This window comes from Notamacropus eugenii, chromosome 1, assembly GCF_028372415.1.
Source record: "Notamacropus eugenii isolate mMacEug1 chromosome 1, mMacEug1.pri_v2, whole genome shotgun sequence".
Taxonomy (NCBI): Eukaryota; Metazoa; Chordata; class Mammalia; order Diprotodontia; family Macropodidae; genus Notamacropus; species Notamacropus eugenii.
Genome location: NC_092872.1, coordinates 411,115,861 through 411,138,676, shown reverse-complemented (window position 1 = coordinate 411,138,676; position 22,816 = coordinate 411,115,861). Strand labels below are relative to the sequence as shown.

Here is a 22,816-nt window from a genome sequence, read left to right as displayed (position 1 = left end):
AATTAAGAGTGGGAAGTAGAATAGACTTGGGCATAGTGATAGAGTGGACCTTAGGAGAGCTGGTTCATGTGGCAAAAAAAAACCAAGGAGTTTTCAAGGTGAGGTTTTCCAAGGCCTTTAGACAAATGGGACTAAAACTCTTTTGGGGTAATGGATAAAGGTCCCAACTTGGAATGAGATCTTTACATGTTACAAAATGATGTAAAAGCAATAAGTATTAAAAACAATTGACTGAATTAAATACTGACACTAAATCAGAGGCATCTTCAGTTTGGGAAAAAGAATTTCAGTCTAATTTTCTTAGAGGTAGGTAGCCTCTGGTAATATTTGGCATTGAAAGTTAAATGATTGTTTTGATTTGAATTCATTACATGAACATAAAAATTCAAGTTAGTGTTTGAACTTATCACATGTGTAGCTCATTCTTTTAGATTGAGCAGGGTTAGAAAGGGATAAAGTAGTTTGGGAAACAGATATAGATCTATTAGAGCAATGACTTATGATTGTTATTCAGTCAGGAACTAGAACATGTATAGAAAGGCATGTAGGCTACTTAAGACCTGCTTCAAAAGATGTTCCTTGGCCAATGTGAAATTAGTCATGTTTGAAACTGATTATTGGAGCTTGCTATTTTAAGATTTTTGTGGGACTTTTAACTGACTGTTCTTCTGAGTCTAACTCCAGGTGTGAATAGCAAAGAGAGGTGGTCTGAGACACTGATCCATGATGCCAGTAAGCCTGTGAGATGCTGGTATGAACTGCAAAAGGTGATCTCATGGGAAGGTTGGGAGAACAACTGTTCAGCCTGGGCTAAGGTAGATTCTCCTGACTCAATTTCCCCACTGACACCTGGCAGACTTGAAGCCTGGCTGAATGCCAGTTGACAATCTACTCCTGCATGGAACTGACATGAAGTAAGGGAGATGTTGTTTCCCTGCAATGTCCCTACTCTTAATGGCAAATTCCTAAAATCAGAAGTTTTGTAAGTAATAATACCAGATCTGTTGAATAATAGATTGTTGGTAGGGGAACATCTGAAGTTAAGTCTAAAATTAAGCTAACAGGTTTAAGACTTTAGACCAACAACAATAAGATAGGGTCCTTTAATTTTTAGTAATAGTGTGGAGATGATTAGGTCAAGGGCTTGTGAGACTAGCATGCATAGTTATTATTTTGTCTCAGTTGATTAATGTTAAATGAAAAATGGTTTGTGGACTATATTGTAAATGCTTTAAAAGAAGCATCACATGATCAGAAGTTGGAATTGTTTTATGATGTGATATGCACTGTGTTAAAAATGATTATTTATTATATTTATATAAGTACTGGAGCCTGGTATTGACTTCTTAGTGAAATCTCATCTTCCTAATGAGGGAATGAATAATGAATTACTGTGAAATGTAGAAGCTGCATTTTAATGTGAATTTTCTTTTCTTTTAAAAAAAATGACAATTTGTCAAAGTTTCAATTTTGATTTTTGTAAGAGTGATAGGAATGGTAATCTGAGATGGTATTAAGTTCAGTTTTGTAGGAGAGTGGACATCTGGATTTCTACAAGATAAAGAGAAGAAGATGCTGAGATGCTGTGCTGAAGACTGTTTGAAGGAGCATCCAGATCAGAAAACTGCACAAGATGATACTTCTCCCCAGACTGCTTTATGAGATGGAACCTCTAAATGGACAATTCATTAATTTACCTTTCCCTTTGAATCTCTGTATGAAGGGAAAGATTCATAAGGGAAAGAATGTGAAGGGGTCATGACTATGACTATTTGTAGAGTTGCATATATATATATGTATATGTATATATATATATATATATATGAATAGTACTAAGAATAGCACAGAATATAAAGAATGGGTAAGGAAGTGGGAGAATGGGACACATAGGATGATGTTTGATACTTTCTGGAGTGTAATCAACAGAACTGGGAAGAATTATCAACATTGTATATGGAAGAGGAAGCAACAACTAAGGAGGTATAAGTCAGAGATCATGAAAGGAGGACCATCAGGCCCGGAAGATGTGAAGTACTTTCTGGTTGTGGATTATAGGGTAAGACTGTTTCTAGAGGAAAATCCTGCTTTGAGAGGACATTATGGGATATGTGGACAGACAGCTTATACTCACCTTCTGTTAAACTGGAGCAGTGTTTGTTATATTGGATTGGTGAGACCTAAATTCTTTTTCTTGCCTGAATCAGGGAAACGGCATCTAGGGGTCCCTCTATATGATGATCTAGCCAAAAGGAAGAGCAACATTGACAGCTCCCTCACTCATACTGGAAATGCAAATGGGTGGGGTGACACTTGGCCTCCTGAGAGGATAATCAGAGAATATGGGCCTGCAACTTGGGCTCAAGATGAGAGTTGATATATATCTATCTATATCTATATCTAGATAGATAGATAGATAGATAGATAGATAGATAGATAGATAGATAGATAGATATTAAATAGACTAATCCGACTCCAAGCAGTAGTTGAAATTCTTACCAATCAAACAGCAGAAGATTTGGACTTATTGGCTGATCAAGCCACACAAACTAGGGAAGCAGTACTGCAACATAGGTTGATCTTAGATTATTTACTTGCAGAAGAAGGGGGAGTTTGTGGAAAACTCAATTTATCTACATGTTGCTTAAAAATTGATGATAATGGAAGAATAGTGAAAGAGATCACCAAAAATATCAGGAAGGTTACTCATGTTCCTGTACAAACTTGGAACTCCCTTTTCAATACGTCTTGGTGGTCCTATTTTGAAGGGAGCTGGTGGAAGAGGTTACTGTGGTTTGGCATCATAGCAATTAGTGGTATCATATTACTTCCTATTTGTTTACCTTGTTCGATTTCACTTATTACTAAAATAGTTAGAAATTCTCTCCTAAAACTTGCTAGAGTAGAAGAGAGGACTGAAGGAGCCATTTGGTTGATGATACTAAAGAAGGAAGGATGGGCACCTGTGGAGACAAAAGACAGGAATGATCCCGATTGGGATGAGGAGATTAATAGACAGTGTGAGGTCATGTTACAGAACTGTGGTTGAAATATCCGTGAGAAGTCTTCAGGTTAATAAATAAGAAGAGGGATTGAGTGGGATAGGTTTAGTGAAGACTTCTCAGATTGTAATTTTTCTCCCAGGGGTGAGGTAAAACTGATAGGCTCAAGGTTACTATATTTTTAGAACAGAATAATTCCATACAAGGATATAAAACTGTGTAGTACTTTAGGGTCTCAATGATTGGATAAAGTTTACCTAATTCTTCAATGTCTTCATTTCAAAAGGGATTGGTTAGATTTCGTGTCTAGAATGTAAGATCATATTCTCAGCTAATGAGAATAATGGTCAGTGGCGGGGAGGGACTTGCGTTAGGGTCTATATAAATCACTGCCTTTTCTTTGTCTTAGGCTTTCCTACTCCTACAGGTTAGCCCTGCTTCTCGAGAATCGAATAAATCTCTTTTCTGTCATCACTTTGAGAATCCTCTGAGTAATTGATTTATGTAGGGACCTGAGCCATCCCACACAGTGAGTAATTTCTCAGGCCTGAGAAAACACAGGAGGCCAGCAAGTAAAGTTTGTGACACTGGGGTGCAAGCTTATGAGGAGCCCACACACTTGGTGGCAGCCATAGTGTCCACAGCAACAGATTCAGGAGGTCTCAGCCCAGAGAAGGTAAAGCAGCAGGAAAACTAGAAAGAAAGAAATTACAGGGGATCCTCTGCTGGCACTGCATACAGATGGCATTGATTGGCAACTCTATTGTCCATATGCAGTATTTGATCTCTGTTCCAGGGTACAGAGGATTACTGAGGATTGGTCATAAGGGAGCAGCAGCCCTAGTCACAGTTCCAAGGCAAGGAGACAGTGATAGAGCTTCTGGTTACAGGGGAAGAGAGGCCCTTCCAGGTAAAGACTGGAATACAGACCAGAACAGCAGTCAGGATCCACCTGGGAGGGTCATCGAATAGAAAGATCCATCTCACCAGGTAAAAGGGGAACACAGTCCAGAAAGGGAAGTATCCCAGCAAGCCAGCAGTAGGCCCCACCTCAGGAAACAAGCAAGAGATTCTGAGCCCCAGTATAGTGGAAAAAAGCAAATGCCAACAACAGAATCCCTCATGTGCCTTAGTCTAGCAAGGGCAAAGGACATACTCCAGTTCTAAGAGCCACTATGCGCTTCAGTGAGGCCCCTGGTAAACGGGCAGTAGCCAAACCTACTAGTACTGCAGTACAGCTCCAGGAAAATAGATGGAAAAAGGTAGGCACCAACCCCATGAGTGCCTAAGAAAACAGGCAACCAACAGTCACCATCTGCTCACTATGTTTCAGTACAGCCCCAAGCAAACAGGCAGCTTCCAGAGGCCAGCCCACCACTTGTTTTATATCTTTTGATTATTTATCAATTGGGAATGGTGCTCATTTTCACAAATTTGACTCAGGTCTCCATATGTTTGAAAAATAAGGCCTTTAGAAGATGAATTTTCTTGACCCCAAACACAGTGTTATGCATTACACCACACAGTTGTCCATCAGTCTTTCAATAAAAATGATGAAAAGAAAATGTTGATCAAGAATATTGTTTCAGAATTCTTAGCTAAGGAAAGGGTTTCTCATGCAGATTAGATAAAGAACTTCTGAATAAAGTACTGAATAAATGATTGCTTAATATTTCTGTTGTTTTTTTTTTTAAGGGGAACAGAGGCCTTACGGTGCTTCAATGTCCTTTTTCAGCGACTTAGGACTTCAGCACCCTTTTCATGGGAATCATTCTTGTCTAATTGCTACAGCTAGCATTTCTAGTACCATATTGAATAATAGTGGTGATAATGGACAACCTTGTTTCACCCCTGATCTTATTGGGAATGCATCTAGCTTATCCCCATTGCATATAATGCTTGCTGAAGGTTTTATAGATACTGCTTATTATTTTATGGAAAGTTCCCTTTATTCCTACATTCTCCAGTGTTTTTAGTAGGAATGGGTGTTGTATTTTGTCAAAGGCTTTTTCTGCATCTATTGAGATAATCATGTGGTTTTTGTTAGCTTTGTTGTTGATGTGATCGATAATGCTAATAGTTTTCCTAATATTGAACCAGCCCTGTAGTCCTGGTATGAATCCTACCTGATCATAATGTATTAATCTCGTGATAAGATGCTGTATTCGTTTTGCTAAAGTCTTATTTAAAATTTTTGCATCTATATTCATTAGGGAAATTGGTCTATAATTTTCTTTCTCTGTTTTGTCTCTTCCTGGTTTGGGTATCAAAACCATATTTGTATCATAGAAAGAATTTGGGAGGACTCCTTCTTCCCCAATTTTCAAAAATAGTGTATGTAGTATTGGAATTAACTGTTCTTTAAATGTTTGATAGAATTCACTTGTGAATCCATCTGGCCCTGGAGATTTTTTCCTAGGGAGTTCATTGATGGCTTGTTCAATTTCTTTTTCTGAGATGGGGTTGTTTAAGTATTCAACTTCCTCTTCTGTTAATCTGGGCAATTTGTATTTTTTAAAATATTCATCCATCTCGTTTAGATTATCGAATTTGTGGGCATAAAGTTGGGCAAAGTAGCTTCTAATTATTGTTTTAATTTCCTCCTCATTGGAGGTGAGTTCACCCCTTTCATTTTTAATATTAGTAATTTGATTGTCTTCTTTCTTTTTTTTAATCAGATTGAACAAAGGTTTATCAATTTTATTAGTTTTTTCATAAAACCAACTATTGGTTTTATTTATTAATTCAATAGTTTTCTTAATTTCAATTTTATTAATCTCTCCTTTGGTTTTCAGTATTTCTAATTTGGCATTTACTTGGGGATTTTCAATTTGTTCTTTTTCTAGCTTTTTCAACTGCAAGCCTAAGTCATTGATCTCCTCTTTCTCTATTTTATTTATGTAAGCATTCAAAGATATAAAATTTCCCCTAATAACTGATTTTGCAGTATCCCATAAGTTTTGGTATGTTGTCTCACTATTGTCATTCTCTTGAATGAAATTGTTGCTTGTTTCTATGATTTCTTCTTTAGCCCAACCCTTCTTTAGAATTAGATTATTTAGTTTCCAATTGATTTTTGGTTTCTCTTTCCATGGCCTTTTATTACATGTAATTTTTAATGCATTATGATCTGAAAAGGATGCATTGATTATCTCTACCTTTCTGCACTGGATTGTGATATTTTTATGTCCTAGTACATGGTCAATTTTTGTAAATGTTCCATGTACCGCTGAGAAAAAGGTATATTCCTTTCTATTCCCATTTAATTTTCTCCAAAGATCTATCATATCTACCTTATCCAGAGTTTTATTTACCTCCTTAACCGCTTTCTTGTTTATTTTGAGGTTGGATTTATCGAGTTCAGAGAGGGTTTTCATGGGAATCATAGGAGACACTTCATAAACCATCCATAGATCCCTTCATTTAATAGATTTTAATGTTAAGGGAATTTGAAGATCTTCCTTGCCCCTTAATAGATCCATGTGACCTGCTTTGAGCTTTGGCGCAGCTCACAGCCTGAGTCATATGGAGCTAATGATGGAAGGAGCTTGCCCAAGGGTGGAACAGGAAGGGCAGAACTGAGAGAGAGTGAGGCAGAGCTGAGGCAGAGCAGCTAGCAAGAGTGAGAGAGGATGGAAGTTTGCCTAGGAGAGCTTGTTTGTGGGGAGGCTTAATGGAGGGAAGGCTTGGGGATGGTGATGCTCCCTTTATTGGTAATGTGTACAAACTTCATTGTCACCATGGTGGAATTGGTTTTTGGGTATCTGAATATTTTGGTTTCCTCTTTGAGGAAGAGAGTTTATACTTTGGAAATTTGCCCTGAAAATACACATGCATATCCATAATGGCTGCAGTGGGTATTACATTGGCACTATATAGATGAGGAAATTGAGTCCCCAAGAGATCAAGTGACTGTTAGGGTCACACAAAAAATAGTATTTAAGATCGTACACCTCGAGTTACAAAGGAGTTTTTACATTTTACAGATGAGAAAAGTGAGACCCAGAGAGAATGTGACTTTCTCAAAGAATTCAAGAAGTGGAAGGGACCAGCATCCATCTATTCAAACTCATTCAGTAAAGGAATTCCTAGTATAACATGCTTCATAAGACATGCTGGGAAGCAGTATGGACTACTGGAAGGCTGATAGAGGTTTGGGTCAGAGAACTGACTTCATTTCTAGCTTTACTACTTTCTATGTAATTTTCATGAATCACTTAACCACTCTAATTTTTAGTCTCTCATCTATAAATGAGGAAAATGAGCTTAATGTACTCTAAGATTCCACAGTAAACCTTTTCTCCTAGTTGGTCACTCAGGGTCACATAGATTGTAAGTAGCAGAACAGGGATACAAATCCAGATTGCCATACTCAGGATGCAATACTCCTACTAATCTACTACCTGAGTCATATCCAGGTCTAAGGAATCAGGTGTCAAGACAAGTGCCCAGTGGGGCCTGTGAGTGTTTCTATCTGCTATTTGCAAAGCAGAGATATAGGCAGGAATTTTTGAGAGGTGAAAATTCTATGAATTGATCTGAGGTATAACATGAATGGTTTGTAAACTCCTTCCTCTGGCATTAGCCATCTGCAGTGGGAGAGAGATATATGTTGATGGTTTGACATTTTCCCTGGCTATTCCTCCTCCTTGTCCTAATTTTATCCCACAGAAGTCCAGAAGCCATCAAGGTCAACTTGTCACTAGAGTCCCAGAAGTGTTTACTTCCTTTAACCAAATGAAACTGGAAGAATGACACAGGTGGAAGAACCCTGGTCTGGGAGTTAAGAAGCCTGAATTTGAGCCACTGACCCTTTGTGTGACCTGAGACAAGTAACAACAGCCCAGTACAGAAAAATTGTGAGCATTACAGATTCGTAGATTTCTACAATATGAAGCGGTCTTCGAACACAGACTTTCAGAGTTGGAAAGATCTTTAGAAGTCATATGTGGCCATCTCTATGTCACAAAGGAGGAAACTGAATTATGAGTGGATCAAAAACTTGCTCAAAACATACACCTAGTGGATCTGGAATGCAAAACCAGCTCTCCTGACTCATACTCCAGTGTTCTTTCCAGGAAACCACACAAACCCTTAAGTGGTTTTGGTTTTTTATTCAATAAATATTTATTAAGTTTCTACTATACTTAAGGTCCTGTGGATATAAATATGGATATATGTATATTTCTTCTTGTGTACTCTGAGGCACAAAACTGCCTATTGAGAAGTGGGTAGCATAGTTCATCATTAGTCCTCTGGTATCATGATTGATCATTACCCTGATCAAAGATCTTAAATCTTTCTAAGTTGTTTGTCCTTACAATATTGCTACCATGGTATAGATTGTTCTACTGATTCTGGTCACTTTATTCTGCATTGATTCATACAAGACTTTGAAGGTTTTTCTGGAACCATCACCTTCATCAGTTCTTATAGCCCAATAATATTCAATCAGATTCCTATACCATAACTTGTTCCACCATTTATGGGCACCTCTCAGATTCCCATTTTTTACCATCTCAGAAACAGCTATAGTCATTCATGTACAACATCAGAGTTTATTTTACTCAGAAATATTCCCTTTCTTTACCTACCCTGCTTCTAATTCTCCTTCCTCCTTTCACAATTTTCCCTCCTATTTCCCTGTTGAGAAAAAAAATATTTCTTGTATTTCAATTTATTTAGTATTTTATTTTCCCAGTTGCAAGTAAAAACAATTTTTAACATTTGTTTGCGAAACTTGGGGTTTCAGATTCTCTTTTCCTCCCTCCTTTCCACCATCATTGAGAAGGCAAGCAATTTGATATAGATTGTACACATATAGTCAAGCAAAACATGTTTCCATACTAGTCATGTTGTAAAAGAAAGTATGGAATAAGATTTAAAAACCCAAGAAATATAAAACTAGAAAAGTATGCCTTGATCTGTATTCAGACTCCATCAGTTCTTTCCCTGGGGGCAGAGAGCATTTATCTTCATAAATTCTTCGAAGTTATCTTGGATCATTCTATTGTTGAACATAGCAAAGTCATGCATAGCTGATCATCTTACAATATTGCTTTTTCTTTGTACACAGTAGGTTTCACTTTGCACCAGCCCATGTAAGTCTTTTCAGATTTTTTGGAGAGCATCCTCCTTACCATTTCTTTTACTCCAATAGTATTCCATCAAAATCACATACCATGGGGGATGGAGCCAAGATGGTGGAGTAGAAAGACACATATATGCTGGCTCTCCCCACACAGCCCATAAAATACCTGTAGAGAGGGACTCCCAACAAATTTTGGAGCAGCAGAAGTGGAGAATAACAGAGTGGAGGAGATTTCCAGTCCACGGTGACCTGAAAGGCCCATGGAAGATGTCTGTTGCACCAGACATGGAACAGAGCCCAGCCTAGCCTTGGCCTGCAGTGCTTAGCTAATGAACAGCCCTTGGGGGTGGAATCTCCAGTCGCAGCAGGAGCGGTTCACAGATCTTTCAACCCACAGGCACCAAAGGTCAGTGACAGGGTTTTTTCAACTGGCCAGGAAGGGAGAAGGGCCTTCCCATGGCTCCTGCCTCAGGCAGTGGCCAGAGAGGCCACATCGGATAGGGTGCAGCAGTTCCCACAGCAGCCCACATCCATTGTTGGATCATAAAAACACTGGGGGTACTGAGGAGCTGATTATTACATCAGCCCTGTGTAGAGGTCATGAGGGAGCTGATCTTTATCTCACACTGAGTGGTGGTGGAACTGGAGGCCAGGTGGCTGTGGAGAGGAAACTCTGCTAAGATTCTGGGAACAAAAATCTCTCCTTGCTCCTAGATCAGTGTACACACTTGATTGTGCACATAGGTTGAACTGAGATCTTACAGATCCCCAGAGTATACCCTACTCTTGACAAAGGACCCAAAAGTCAAGTAACTGGTTGGGAAAATGCACAAAAAAGGGGGAAAAAATAAGACTATAGAAGATTACTTTCTTGGTGAACAGATATCTTCTCCCATCCTTTTGGATGAGGAAGAACAATGCTTAGCATCAGGAAAAGACATAAAATTCAAGGCTTCTGTATCCCAAACATTCAAAATAAATATTCAGTGGGCTCAGGCCATGGGAGAACTCAAAAAGGATTTTGAAAATCAAGTAAGAGAGGTGGAGGAAAAACTGGGAAGAGAAATGAGAGAGATGCAAGAAAAGCATGAAAAGCAGGTCAACACCTTACTAAAAGGGACTCAAAAAAATGCTGAAGAAAATAACACCTTTAAAAATAGGCTAACTCAATTGGCAAAAGAAGTCCAAAAAGCCAATGAGGAGAAGAATGCTTTAAAAAGCAAAATTAACCAAATGGAAAAGGAGATTCGAAAGCTTAGTGAAGGAAATAGTTCTTTAAAAATTAGAATGGAACAGATGGAGACTAATGACTTTATGAGAAACCAAAAAATCACAAAACAAAACCAAAAAAAATGGAAGATAATGTGAAACATCTCACTGGAAAAACAGCAGACCTGGAAAATAGATCCAGGAGAAATGTTTTAAAAATTATGGGACTACCTGAAAGCTATGATAAGAAAAAGAGCCTAGACATCATCTTGCACCAAATTATCAAGGAAAACTGCCCTGATATTCTAGAACCAGGGGGCAAAATAAATATTGAGAGAATCCACTGATCAACTCCTGAAAGATCCAAAAAGAGAAACTCCTAGGAACACTGTAGCCAAATTTCAGAGTTCCCTGGTCAAGGAGAAAATATTGCAAGCAGCTAGAAAGAAACAATTCGAGTATTGTGGAAATACAATCAGGATAACACAAGATCTAGCAGCTTCCACATTAAGGGACTGAAGGACATGGGATATGATATTCCAGAAGTCAAGGGAACTAGGACTAAAACCAAGAATAAACTACCCAGCAAAATGGAGTATAATACTTCAGGGGAAAAATGGTCTTTCAATGAAATAGAGGACTTCTAAGTATTCTTGATGAAAAGACCAGAGCTGAAAAGAAAATTTGACTTTCAAACACAAGAATCAAGAGAAGTATGAAAAGGTAAACAGCAAAGAGAAATCATAAGGGACTTACTAAGATTGAACTATTTACATTCCTACATTGAAAGACAATATTTGTAACTCTTGAAACTTTTTCCAGTATCTGGGTAGTTAGTGGGATTGCATACATGCACACGCGCACGCACACACACACACACACACACACACACACACATACTCATACAGAGAGAGAGAGAGAGATAGACAGACAGACAGGCAGACAGACAGAGAGACAGAGAGAGACAGAGAGAGATAGAGAGCACAGGGTGAATTGAATAGGATGGGATCATATCTTAAAAAAATGAAATTAAGGGATGAGAGAGAAATATATTGGGAGGAGAAAGGGAGAAATGGAATGGGCCAAATTATCTCTCATAAAAGAGGCAAGTAAAAGACTTTTCAGTGGAGGGAAAAAGGGGGGAGGTGAGAGAAAAAACATGAAGCTTACTCATCACATTCGACTAAAGGAAGGAATAAAATGCACATTCATTTTGGTAGGAAAACATATCTTACAATACAGGAAACTGGGGTAGAAGGGGATAAGCAGGGTGGGAGGGAAGATCGAAGGGAGGGCAGTGGGAGGAGGGAGCAATTAAAAGTCAACACTCTTGGGGAGGGACAGAATCAAAAGAGAAAATAGAAGAAATGGGGGCAGGATAGGATGGAGGAAAATATAGTTAGTCTTACACAACACGACTATTATGGAAGTCATTTGCAAAACTACACAGATATGGCCTGTATTGAATTGCTTGCCTTCCCAAAGGGGATGGGTGGGGAGGGAGGGAGGAAGAGAAGTTGGAACTCAAAGTTTTAGGAACAACTGTTGAGTATTGTTCTTGCATATAGCTAGGAAAGAAGAAATACAGGTAATGGGGCATAGAAAGTTATCTTGCCCTACAGGACAAAAGAGAAGGTGGGGATAAGGGAAGGGAGGGATGTTAGAAGGGAGGGCAGATTGGTGATAGGGGTAATTAGAATGCTTGGTGTTTGGGGGGAGGGGGAGGGGAGAAATGGGGAGAAATTTGGAATCCAAAATTTTGTGGAAAGGAATGTTGAAAACTTAAACAAATTTAAATTAAAAAAATCACATACAAGAATTTGTTCAGCTGTACCCCAATTGATGAGCATTCTCTCAATTTCTAATTTTTTGCCACTTGAAAAGAGATGCAATAAATATTTTTTACATGTATTGATACTTTTGAAAAGTATTTCTTTTAGCTACATGATTATCTGTGTGTGTGTGTATTCTCTCCTTTGACCAGTTCAGATAGTATTGATTTTCAAGCATCAACCCGTCTCCCCACCCCCACTTTGTTTGTATAGATTTTTACTTATAGGGCCTGATTAAGTAAGATAATTCTCCCTGAATCTTCCTTTTCCTCCATGACCAAGTGTATTCCTTTCCCTTTCTCTTTCCATTCTTATTTCTAAGGTAATCAGGTCCTAACAAAATCACTCCCAAACCTTGTTTAATTAGATTCCCTTTATGTTAGCAGTGGAGTTCAAAGGAGACACATGGATCATCTTTTCCTATTGGAATATAAGCATTTTGTACTTGTTTAGTTCTTTATTACATTTATGCTCAGTTGTGTTTATGTTTTTTACATTTCTCTTCATTTCTGTGTTGGAACTTCAAATGTTCTATACATTTCTTGTCTTTTCAGCAAGGAATATTTAGTAGTCTTCTATTTCATTAAAGATTCATTTTTTTCCTCTGTATCATTAAATTCAGGTTTGCTGAGTAAGTTATTCTTGACTATAAGCTTATATCCTTTAAATGCTAGAATATCATATTCTAAGCTCACCACTTCTTCATGGTGGTGGCTGATACATTCTGTGTGTGATTCTGATTCTGGCTCCTTGGTACTTGTATTCTTTCTTTCTATCAGCTTCAGCATGTTTTTTGGTGACCTAGAAGCTCTGGACTTTAGCTATAACATTCTTGGGAGTTTTCATTTTAAGGTTTCTTTCAGGAGGAGACCAATAGGTTTTTGTACTTTCACTTTGCCCTCTATTCCTAAGACACATGAGCATCTATATTTTAAGAGGTATTGAAATATGATGACTAGATGCTTTTTTTTTTGTTGTTGTTATACCTTTAAGGGACTCCACTAATTCTTAAATTATCACTTCTTAATCTGTTTTCTAAGGCAGCTGTTTTTGCTGTGAGACAACTTCCATTTCCTTCCATTTTTTTCAGACTTTTGACTTTATCTCAATGTCTTACTATCTGATGTAGTCATTGGCTTCTATTTGATCCATTCTATTTTTCAAGAAGTTTTTCCCTTGTGCAAGATTTTAATTTTTTTTCAACATTCATTTCCACAAGATTTTGAATTCCAGATTTTCAACCTATCTCTCCTCTCCTCCCACACTGATATGGCATGGATTCTGACTACCCCTTCCTTATATCACCCCACTTAACCTCTTTCCCTTTACTTTCTTGTAGGATAATATAGATTTTTATACACCATTTCGTATATATCTTACTTCTCCATTGCATGAAAAAATGATTTTTAAAATTTGTTTTTAAATTTTTAAACATTTTCTTCCTTCTTTGCATCCCATCCACCCTCATTGAGAAGGCAAACAATTCAGTATAGGTTATATATGTGGTTATGTAAAACACTTCCAAAATATTCAAGTTGTGATAGACTAACTATATTTCCCTCCATCCCATCTTGCTCCCCACTTACTCTATTTTCAACTTTGGACATCTCAATTTTCAAAAGTGTTTGCTTCTGACTACCACCTTCCCCAATCTGCCCTCCCTTCTATCACACACCCCCTCCCCGGCCATCCCCTTCCTCCTTACTTTCCTGTAGGCTAAGAATATGCATGTTATTCCCTCCTTAAGCCAAATGCAATGAGAGAAAGGTTCCCTCATTCCCTCTCACCTCCCCTGTTTTCCCCTCCATTGTGAAAACATTTTTTTGCCTCTTTTACACGAGATAATTTATCCCATTCTATCTTTTCCTTTCTCTTCCCAATATATTCCTCTCTCACCCCTTAATTTTATTTTTAGATAGCATCCATTCATGTTCAACTAATGCTGTGCCATCTGTCTATCTCTCTGTCTGTCTGTCTATCTATCTATATCTATCTATCTATCTATCTATCTATCTATCTATCTATCTATCTATCTATCTATCTATCTATCTATCTATTTCCACCAACTACCCTAATACTAAGCAAGGTCTCATGAGATAAAAATATCATCTTTCCATGTAGGAATGTAAACAGTTCAACTTTATAATTCTCTTATGATTTCTCTTTCCTGTTTACCTTTTCATGCTTCTCTTGATTCTGGTATCTGAAAATGAAATTTTCTATTCAGCTCTGGTGTTTCTTTCATGGATGCTTGAAAGTCCTCTAGTTTATTGAATGTCCATTTTTCCCCCTGAAAGATTATACTCAGTTTTGCTGGGTAGGTGATTCTTGGTTTTAATCCTAGCTCTGATCTCAAGAATATCATATTCCAAGCCCTTTGATCCTTTAATGAAGAAGCTGCTAGACCTTGTATTATTCTGATTGTATTTCCACAATACTCAAATTGTTTCTTTCTGGCTGCTTGCAATATTTTCTCCTTGAATTGGAAACTCTGAAATTCAGGTACAACATTCTTAAGAGTTTCCCTTTTGGGATCTCTTTCAAGAGGCAATCAGTAGATTCTTTCTAGTTCTATTTTATCCTCTAGTTCCATAATATCAGGGTAGTTTTTCCTTGATAATTTCTTGAAAAACAATGTCTAGGCTCTTTTTCGGATCATGGCTTTCAGATAGTCCAATAATTTCCTGGATTTATTTTCCAGGTCAGTTGTTTTTCCAGTGAGATATTTCACATTGCCCTCTTTTTCTGTCTCTCTTTTGGATCTGTTTTACAATTTCTTGATTTCTCATAAAGTCGTTAGCTTTCATTTGCTCCATTCTAACTTTGAAGGAGTTATTGCCTTCAATGAACTTTTGGACCTCCTTTTCCATTTGGTTATTCTTGTTTTTTTAAACGCATTCTTCTCATCATTAGATTTTTGGGCTTCTTTTTTCCCATTTGGGTTAGTATATTTTTCAAAGTGTTATTTTCTTCAGTACTTTTCTGGTCTCCTTTATCAAGCTATTGATACATTTTTCATTATTTTCTTGCATCACTCTCATTTCTTTTTTCAGATTTTCTTCTACTTCTCTTCCTTGATTTTTCAAAATTCTTTTTTAATTCTTTCACATGCTGAGACCAATTCATATTACTCTTGGAGACTTTAGATGTAAGAGCTTTGAATTTGTTTTCTTTTGGTTGTATGTTTTGATCTTCTTTGTCACCAAAGTAAGATTCTATAGCCTCAGTATTTTTTAAGTTCTTTGCTGATGATATCAGTCAAATATTTGGCTTTCTAACTCTTTGTCAGTGTAAGATTCTGCTTCCAGTGGGGGTGTGGATGGATATATTGTCTCAGGCTTTAGGGGTTTTGTATTAACCAATCAGTCTCCCACTATCTATAGGCCCAGAGTTCCTCAAGCAGCTGCTGCCTCCAAAGCCACCACTACCACTGCTATTGCTGATGCAACTGCAACCACCAGTGCCAGTGCTCCTTCTTCTTCCACATCAGGTCACACAGAGTTTTCCCACTGACCTTCTATGCTGTCTTTGCTGTTTGTGGGTTGAGAAGTCTGGAAACTGCCGCAGCTGCCAGTGGTTCAGTCCCTGGAAGCCTGCTCCAACCTTGTCTGTGCTGTCATGACCCACATGAGACTGTACTTCATTCCACTCCCAGCCTGGTGTGATAGACACTCTCATCAACCTTCCAGGCTGTTTTGGGCTGGAGATTTGTTTTACCCTGTCATTTTGGGGGTTCTTCAGCTCTAGAATTTATTTAGTCATTTTTAAAGGTATTTGGAGGGGTTTGTGGGGAGAAATCAAGCAAATAAATCCCCACTTTTACTTTTCCATCTTGGCTCTGCCCTGATCTGTGCTCCTTGTGTAAAGATGTGTTCAAAGTAGTAGAGCCAAGATGGTGGCCTAGAAGCTGGAACCTGCTACAACCCTCCCACCAAAGCCCTCAAAAAAACCTGTAAAAAATTAATCTAAATTTCTGATGCAGCAGAAGACACACAGTGACAGACTGGAACAAATTTCCAACCCAAGACAATCTGGAAGTTCAACAGGAAGCGTCTATCACACCAGGCTGGGAGCAAAACAAAGGTCAGCATGGGCCATGCTGATGTGAATGGAGCTAGAGTGAGCCTTAGGGGACTGAATCTCTGGCAGCTGCTATGGATTCCTGACTTCTCAACCAGGAGGCAATATATTGCTGCAGTTCTCCTATATTCATCTCCAAATGATCAACCAGCCATAAAATAACACTCCAGAACAAAATCTGGAATAGTAGAGGCAGCAGAAAGGTGAGGTAGAGTGGTCTTTTAGTCTGGGATACTTGGATGATCAGTGAGAAAGACCCATATCACTCAAGTAAAAGGAAAATGCATTCCAAGACAGGGAGCACCCCAGGAAACCAACAGGAAATCCCACCTTAGCAAACCAGTGGGAGATTCTGAACCCCAGTGCAGTGGAGCAGGCAGACATCAATGTCAGGATCCCCATGTGCTTTAGCATAGCTAGGTGTACCAGCACATTACAGCTTTGAGAACCACTTCATGCTACAGAGCATCCCCAGGTGGTCAGGTATCCTCTAGTAGCTGGATCTCCAAATATGTCAGCACAGCTCTGGGTAGGAAGATGTCCTCCAGTGGCACAAACTTCCTGTGCTTCAATGTAGCCCAAGGCAAACAGGCATCCTCTAGTGTTGCTGGGAGGAAACAAAGGAGATTTCAGCTCCAATTTCTGCCATATGCTTTAATGTGATCCCAGGCAGACAGGGATGGCCAGACCTCCAAATGATTCAGCACAGCCCCAGGCAAACAGGTAGACACAAATACTGTGAGTGCCTAAGCACACAGGCAGCCACCAGCCAACTCAGGACTGCCATGCTTCAATGTAGTTCCACACAAAAAGGTAGTCTCCAGAAAACACACTGACACTTGCTTAGTGTAGCCCTAAAGAAACACAGAAACACTCCATCAGGCCCCTCAAAACATGCCAGGCATCACCACTAGGACCCCAGCTCATAGCTCTGTAAGTTGCCAGACCCTGTAGCCTCCAGGTGCCCCAACTCCCCACCATTTCTTCCCCTCAGACCAACACAAGACACAAAGGGTCCCCATGGGCTTCCAGGTAATATCAGTGCAGCACCAGATAAAAAACCAGGGTCTGCTGCCAGTGGCACAAAATCCTGGGACACTGACCTTCTACCCCAGGATCAGAGTTCAAATTAAAAAAAAAAAGTAAAAGGGCCAGAAAGGGGGAGGGGAACAAGAAACAAGGAATCTGACTATAGAAAGTTATTATGGTGACAGGAAACACCAAGACACAAACTCAGAAAAGGGCAGCAATCTCAAAACACCTATGGGTAAAATCCCAAAGAAAAATGGAAAATCATTTTAAGCCCCAAAAGAACTCATGGAAGAGCTCAAAAGGGAGCTTTAAAATTATATAAGAGAGGTAGAAGAAAAATGGGTAAAAGAAATGAGAATGAGAGAAGAGAATTATGAAGAAAGACTCAACATTTTTGAAAACTGTTTAAAAGGTAGAATTGGCCAGATGGAAAGGAAGATCCAAAAACCCACTGAAGAAAACAACTCCTTAAAGAGTAGAGTTAGTCAAACAAAAAAGAAGAACAAAAACTAACTGAGGAAAACAATTAAAAGTTAGAATCTGGCAAATACAATCTATTGAGTCTATAAGACATCATGAATCAATCAAACAAATTCAAAAGGCTGAAAAAATGGAAGAAATTGTAAAATGCCCCATGGGAAAAACAACTGTCCTGGAAAATAGATCCAAGAGAGACAATATCAGAATCATTAGACTCCCTGAAAGCCATAATCAAAAAGATATAGTAAGTGCTTGATAATTCCTTGTGTTCTTCCTTCTCTCCTTCTTTCACCTTTTGCCCGGGGTCTACTCCCGGGCCTTCGCCTCTCCACTTACCGATCCCCGGTCTTCGGACATCTCCGGCCCCTCTCCCGGTTGGGGGAGGGCAATAAACAGGCAGAGCACCCAAAAGGAGTTGCAGTCAGCAAGCTTTATTGCATTTCTTCCCCTTCTCCTTCTCCTCCTCCTTCTAAGCCCTTATGATCATCCCCTTTTATTATCCCCTGTCTCCTCCCCCGTACCTCCCATGGGCGGGCAAGCTCCTCCCAAGTGCCTCCCCGCGGGTGGAGCCAGCCTGTTACCAGTGCCATCCCAGTACCCCACAAGGGAGCAGGTTTGGACCCTCAGGCGTCTCACGGTCCTCACGGGGGACCCCGGTCCAGAGCTGTTCCCCAACAACCTTTCTTTCATCCTTTTTTCCTTCCTTCCTTTTTTCTTCCTTCCTTCCTTCCTTCCATGGAGAGCTGACATAGCTTCTATATAAAGAGTACCTATTCTAATCTGATCTGTTAAAGTGAGGGGTTAAAAGAAAGATGAATCTCTAATTTTCTAGGCTTTTTCTCCAAGGTACAAGATGCAGGGAGTAAAACCAGGGCAATAAAATCCTCCAGATTCCTTCTTTTTCCCTACTATTCAAACCCTATCCAAAAAAAGAGAACATCACCAGATGAACACCCAACTTCCTTATCACCATCATCACCACCACCACCACCACCATCATCACCACCACCACCACCACCACTACCCTCCATTCTCCCTTCAGTTTCAGGTGACTTGAATTTAGAGGAGTAAACTCAGGTTCCTGGAACCTAAAAATTTAACTATTGATTCTGCATGCCAGTTAGAATTGGCTCTAGCATGTGCAGCCCAAACTTTCAGCTAAGGCAGATCCTAGAGAGTTTACTTTCCCAAATTGAAACTATCTGAGCAAAAGATTGCAAAGACATTCTCTGTCACCCTTTTATTTTTCTAACAAATTATTTTATTGATATCTTTTGTTTATATATCACCATTATTTTAAAAATATACCCCCCCAACTCTCTGATTCAGAGGACCATTCCTTGTCCACAACCATAGTACCCTACCTCCTGTAAAAAAAGAGCACAGATGCTCTCACAGTGTCTCGCTCTCACAGTCCATATTTCTAAATGCCTCTTTTCTACTTCAGGCCAACCAGGAGGAAAGAATAAGAGTAAGAGATATTTGTAAAGCTTGTAGAATCTCACAGTTGATGAGCAGAACTAGAAGCAATACTAGAGTTGTATTCTGCCCAGGGAGGTGGCAATAGACACCTATTCATTCTAAGATCGCATTCCTATTGGACAAGTATGCTTCTGCCACATTAAAGACCATATAGTCTTCTAGATGCTCAGGCCTGAGAGTTAGTTAATGGTCAGTTCTTCCCCAACTGGGAGTAATAACACTATTTCATTTGGATTTCAAATGTTTCTCTTATGGTTTCCCATCATTCATCTAGCCAGGAATGTGTAAGGTGGTTGAAGGAAAGATATTCTTGCCTCTGATCTACTTCTATCCTCCTCATTCCCTAAAATTATGGCTTACTGGACTAAGGGTCAAGAGGCCATGACTTTAACGTTGACTCAGCCACTAATTCACTTCTGGACATTGGAGAATGAACTTTATCTTCTTGGGTCTTAGCTTCCCATCTGTAAATGGGTACAATAACTCCTGTCTTGTTTCCTTTGTGGCTGCTGTATAGATAGGGAGAGAGAAGGGAAGAATTCTGAAGTTTCAAAAGAGAAGATTCCTTTCCTGGCATAGTGCAAGATGTGGTATGGAAGAGACCTCAGACACTCTGCTCCTCTACGTCATCTCTGATTTTATAAATAAAGATACTCATGCCCAGGTAAGCTAAATCACTTACTCAAGGTCACCTAGAAAATTAGGAGCAGCCCAGGGGGTTTGAAACTCCACCCTGTGGTGTCAGACAGTGGCCTGGTGACCAACCAATGTGTTTCTGAGTACCTTAAAAAGTCAGACCTAGGAGGGAATTGTAGAGACTATCTAGCTCAGATCAGTGTGTTGTAGAGTGGATACCACTCCTTTTACCCTAAGAAAAGCTAGGGGAAGAAAGGAAACATACATTTATTAAATTTCTACTATATTCAGGCCTATTGCTAAAAGCTTTACAAGCATTATCTCATTTGATAATCACAACAAACCTGGGAGATAGGTGCTATTATTATTCTTACTTTACACTTGTAGAAACTGAGGCAGACAGAGGGTAAGTGACTTACCAAAGGTCAATTGGCAAGTAGTGTAGGGGGACACATTTGAATTCAGGTCTTCTTCACTCCAGGCCAGGTTCACTATTCATTTTACCAACTACTTTTCACATACACACACACAAATACACACATATACACACACATTAATGAATACACACAAAGGATGGGGGTAAATTGAGGGAGTCTATGGAACACGAACAAGCCAGAAGAGATTCTAAGAATGCATACAAACACATATAGGAATAAGACTGAACAGAGGCCCATAAGTCAAGGGGAGAGACCAAAAATATAAACATAAGAGAGAGATTGGGAGAAGGGGATACACAAGACTGAAGGACAGAAAGGTTGGCGGCTGAGGGTAATGACATAAGCATATTAATTCTCTAGACAGGGGGAATGAGGGAGGAAGAGGTAAGTCACCTGCAGCCCTAGGTACACAGAGACAGAACAGAAGTTTGTTTTTGGGTAGGAGGAGGGTAGGAGGAATTGACTGGCCAAAGACAGTGGCCACCTCTAGGCAAGTTAGGAAGGAGGACAGAGGTCTAGTGAAGGTTTACATGTGGCACTGGATCACCTGAGAGCATGATGTAATTCAGCAAGCAGGTGGAGCCTGTGGCCTTTACATAAGGCAGCCCCCCAAGTTCCTGGGAACTCAGGACACCTGCCCTCCTTGGAAATTGTTCAGTTTCAGTCTCAGCTGGAAGTAAAGAAATCAAATCATGAGGCCTCTTGGCATACTCCTGCTGCTCTCCCTGGCTCTGTGCTGCTTCTTGGGTAAGTTCCTCCTTGGGCATAGTACCCTCTCAATAGAGTCAGTAGCCTTCAGACAGTCATTCATCCAGAGCCTAGTTTAACTCTAGCTGCACTCTCATGGCAGTTTTTGCTACATTAAGACACCTCCTGAGGCTACAAGCTTTTTCCATAATCACGATTGGTGGGAAGGAACAAGTTTATTAGCCCTGTTTTACAAAGGAGAAAACAGACATCATACAGGTGCTCTACCTTTAACCCTATGTCTCTCAGGGTTATAGGACCCAGAATATATACTGCACCTCTGAGGACCTGCACCTGGAATATAGAGCAAAGACATTTATAGGGATGTCATAGACAGGATTTCTATACTAGACAAACATTATACTAGACCTTTCTATGGTTGGATGAGAATTTTGACTTAGGTTTATTGAAAAAGATAGTGAGACAGAGACACAGAGCCAGAGACAACCAGGTGGCACTCTTGGATTAAGGAAGATTATTTAATTATATACATCATTTTAGTGCTTTAAAAAAAGAAAGTCTGGAATGGTTCTCAGGTTGTAAATCTCATTACCTTAAAGTACTGTGACTCCCTTTACAGAAACAGGGACAGTAGGAAAGAGGGTAGGTTTGGGGAAGAGTGTGATGAGTTTTCATTTTGGACATGTTGAGATTGAAGATGCCTTTGGGACATCCAGGATGAAGTGTGCAATGGACAATCCATGATGTAGAATTAGAGCTCTGGAAAAATATGATGGCTGACTATACAACTTTCTGAGTCTTTGGTAAAGAAATGATGTTGAACAAATGGGAGCTGGTCAAGTGACAGAGAGAGAATGTTGAGAGAGAAGAGAATCCAGGAGAAAACCCTGGGATATGCCCATGCAAAGGGTTCACAGGATATGTATGATGAAGCAACAAAGCAGATTGTGATAGAGCTGTCAAACAGGAAAAAGGAAAACTAGGAGAGAACAATACCATGGAAACTCAGAGAGGAGAGAATGTTTGGATATTTGAGTGGTCAACAGGTTGAAAGTTTGAGAAAGAGATCAAAATGAATAAAGAAAGAGAAAAGGGCATTGAATTTAGCATCCTGCAGATTGTTAGTTACCTTTGAGAGAGTGGTGACCATGCAGAGACATCAAGCATACTCTTATTATAATGATTTTTAATCATTTCCGTCTTGAAATCCCCTGCCTTCCTATGTCTGCTTGTCAAAATACCAGTTCCAAACCCACATTCCTCCAAGAAGTCTTGACTTTTCCCACAATGCTTATCAGATTTTGCATGACCTTATTTTTTTTGTATTTGTATCTTTTCCCATGGGAAGTCTTTTATTTTCTTTGTACACCACTCCAGCACATCCACCATTATAGGAATCTAAATAAATCTTGATTAAATTAGAAGAACACAGGATATAGCATGTAGAACACAGACTGTTAGAGCTGAAAATGATCTTCAAACTTGAAACATGAAGTGACAGACCTGTAAGGGAACCCTTAGATTATCTTATTTAACTGAAAGTGAAATGCAGTGACAGAAAAAAAAGTGGTTCAAGGTCAGAGTGATTGAATAGCACAGGAAGGACTAAGCCCCAGGTGTCCTAATTCTCAGAGCCCAGGATTTGTAATGAAATGATGGGTAGAAAAACACCTGGGCCTTTGTTCAGTTGACTAGACTTTTGTCTAATTCTGCCTCATTCCAGGGGACTAGGATTTGTAGGAAGACCAGTGTGATGGCATCCAGCAGGCTGCACAGACATAGAGGGGTGGGTGGAGAGGCTGGGGCTGTAATCCAGACTCCTCTGATTCC

The 22,816-nt window shown here is 39.4% G+C and overlaps 1 protein-coding gene across 3 annotated transcripts in view; it reads left to right on the top strand.

The window, feature by feature from the left end:
- LOC140518706 (serine protease inhibitor Kazal-type 1-like) overlaps positions 1–22,816 on the top strand; it is a 40,273-nt gene that overhangs the window by 3,121 nt on the left and 14,336 nt on the right. Inside the window, exon 2 of one of the 3 annotated variants that reach the window (XM_072631052.1) lies at positions 19,723–19,869. In XM_072631052.1, coding sequence (XP_072487153.1) covers positions 19,798–19,869 — 72 coding nt within the window. In that variant the 5' untranslated portion in view covers positions 19,723–19,797. Of the gene's footprint in view, positions 1–19,721; positions 19,870–20,895; positions 21,026–22,816 lie in introns of those variants that run through there. The other 2 variants (XM_072631053.1, XM_072631054.1) reach the window with 2 other exon arrangements.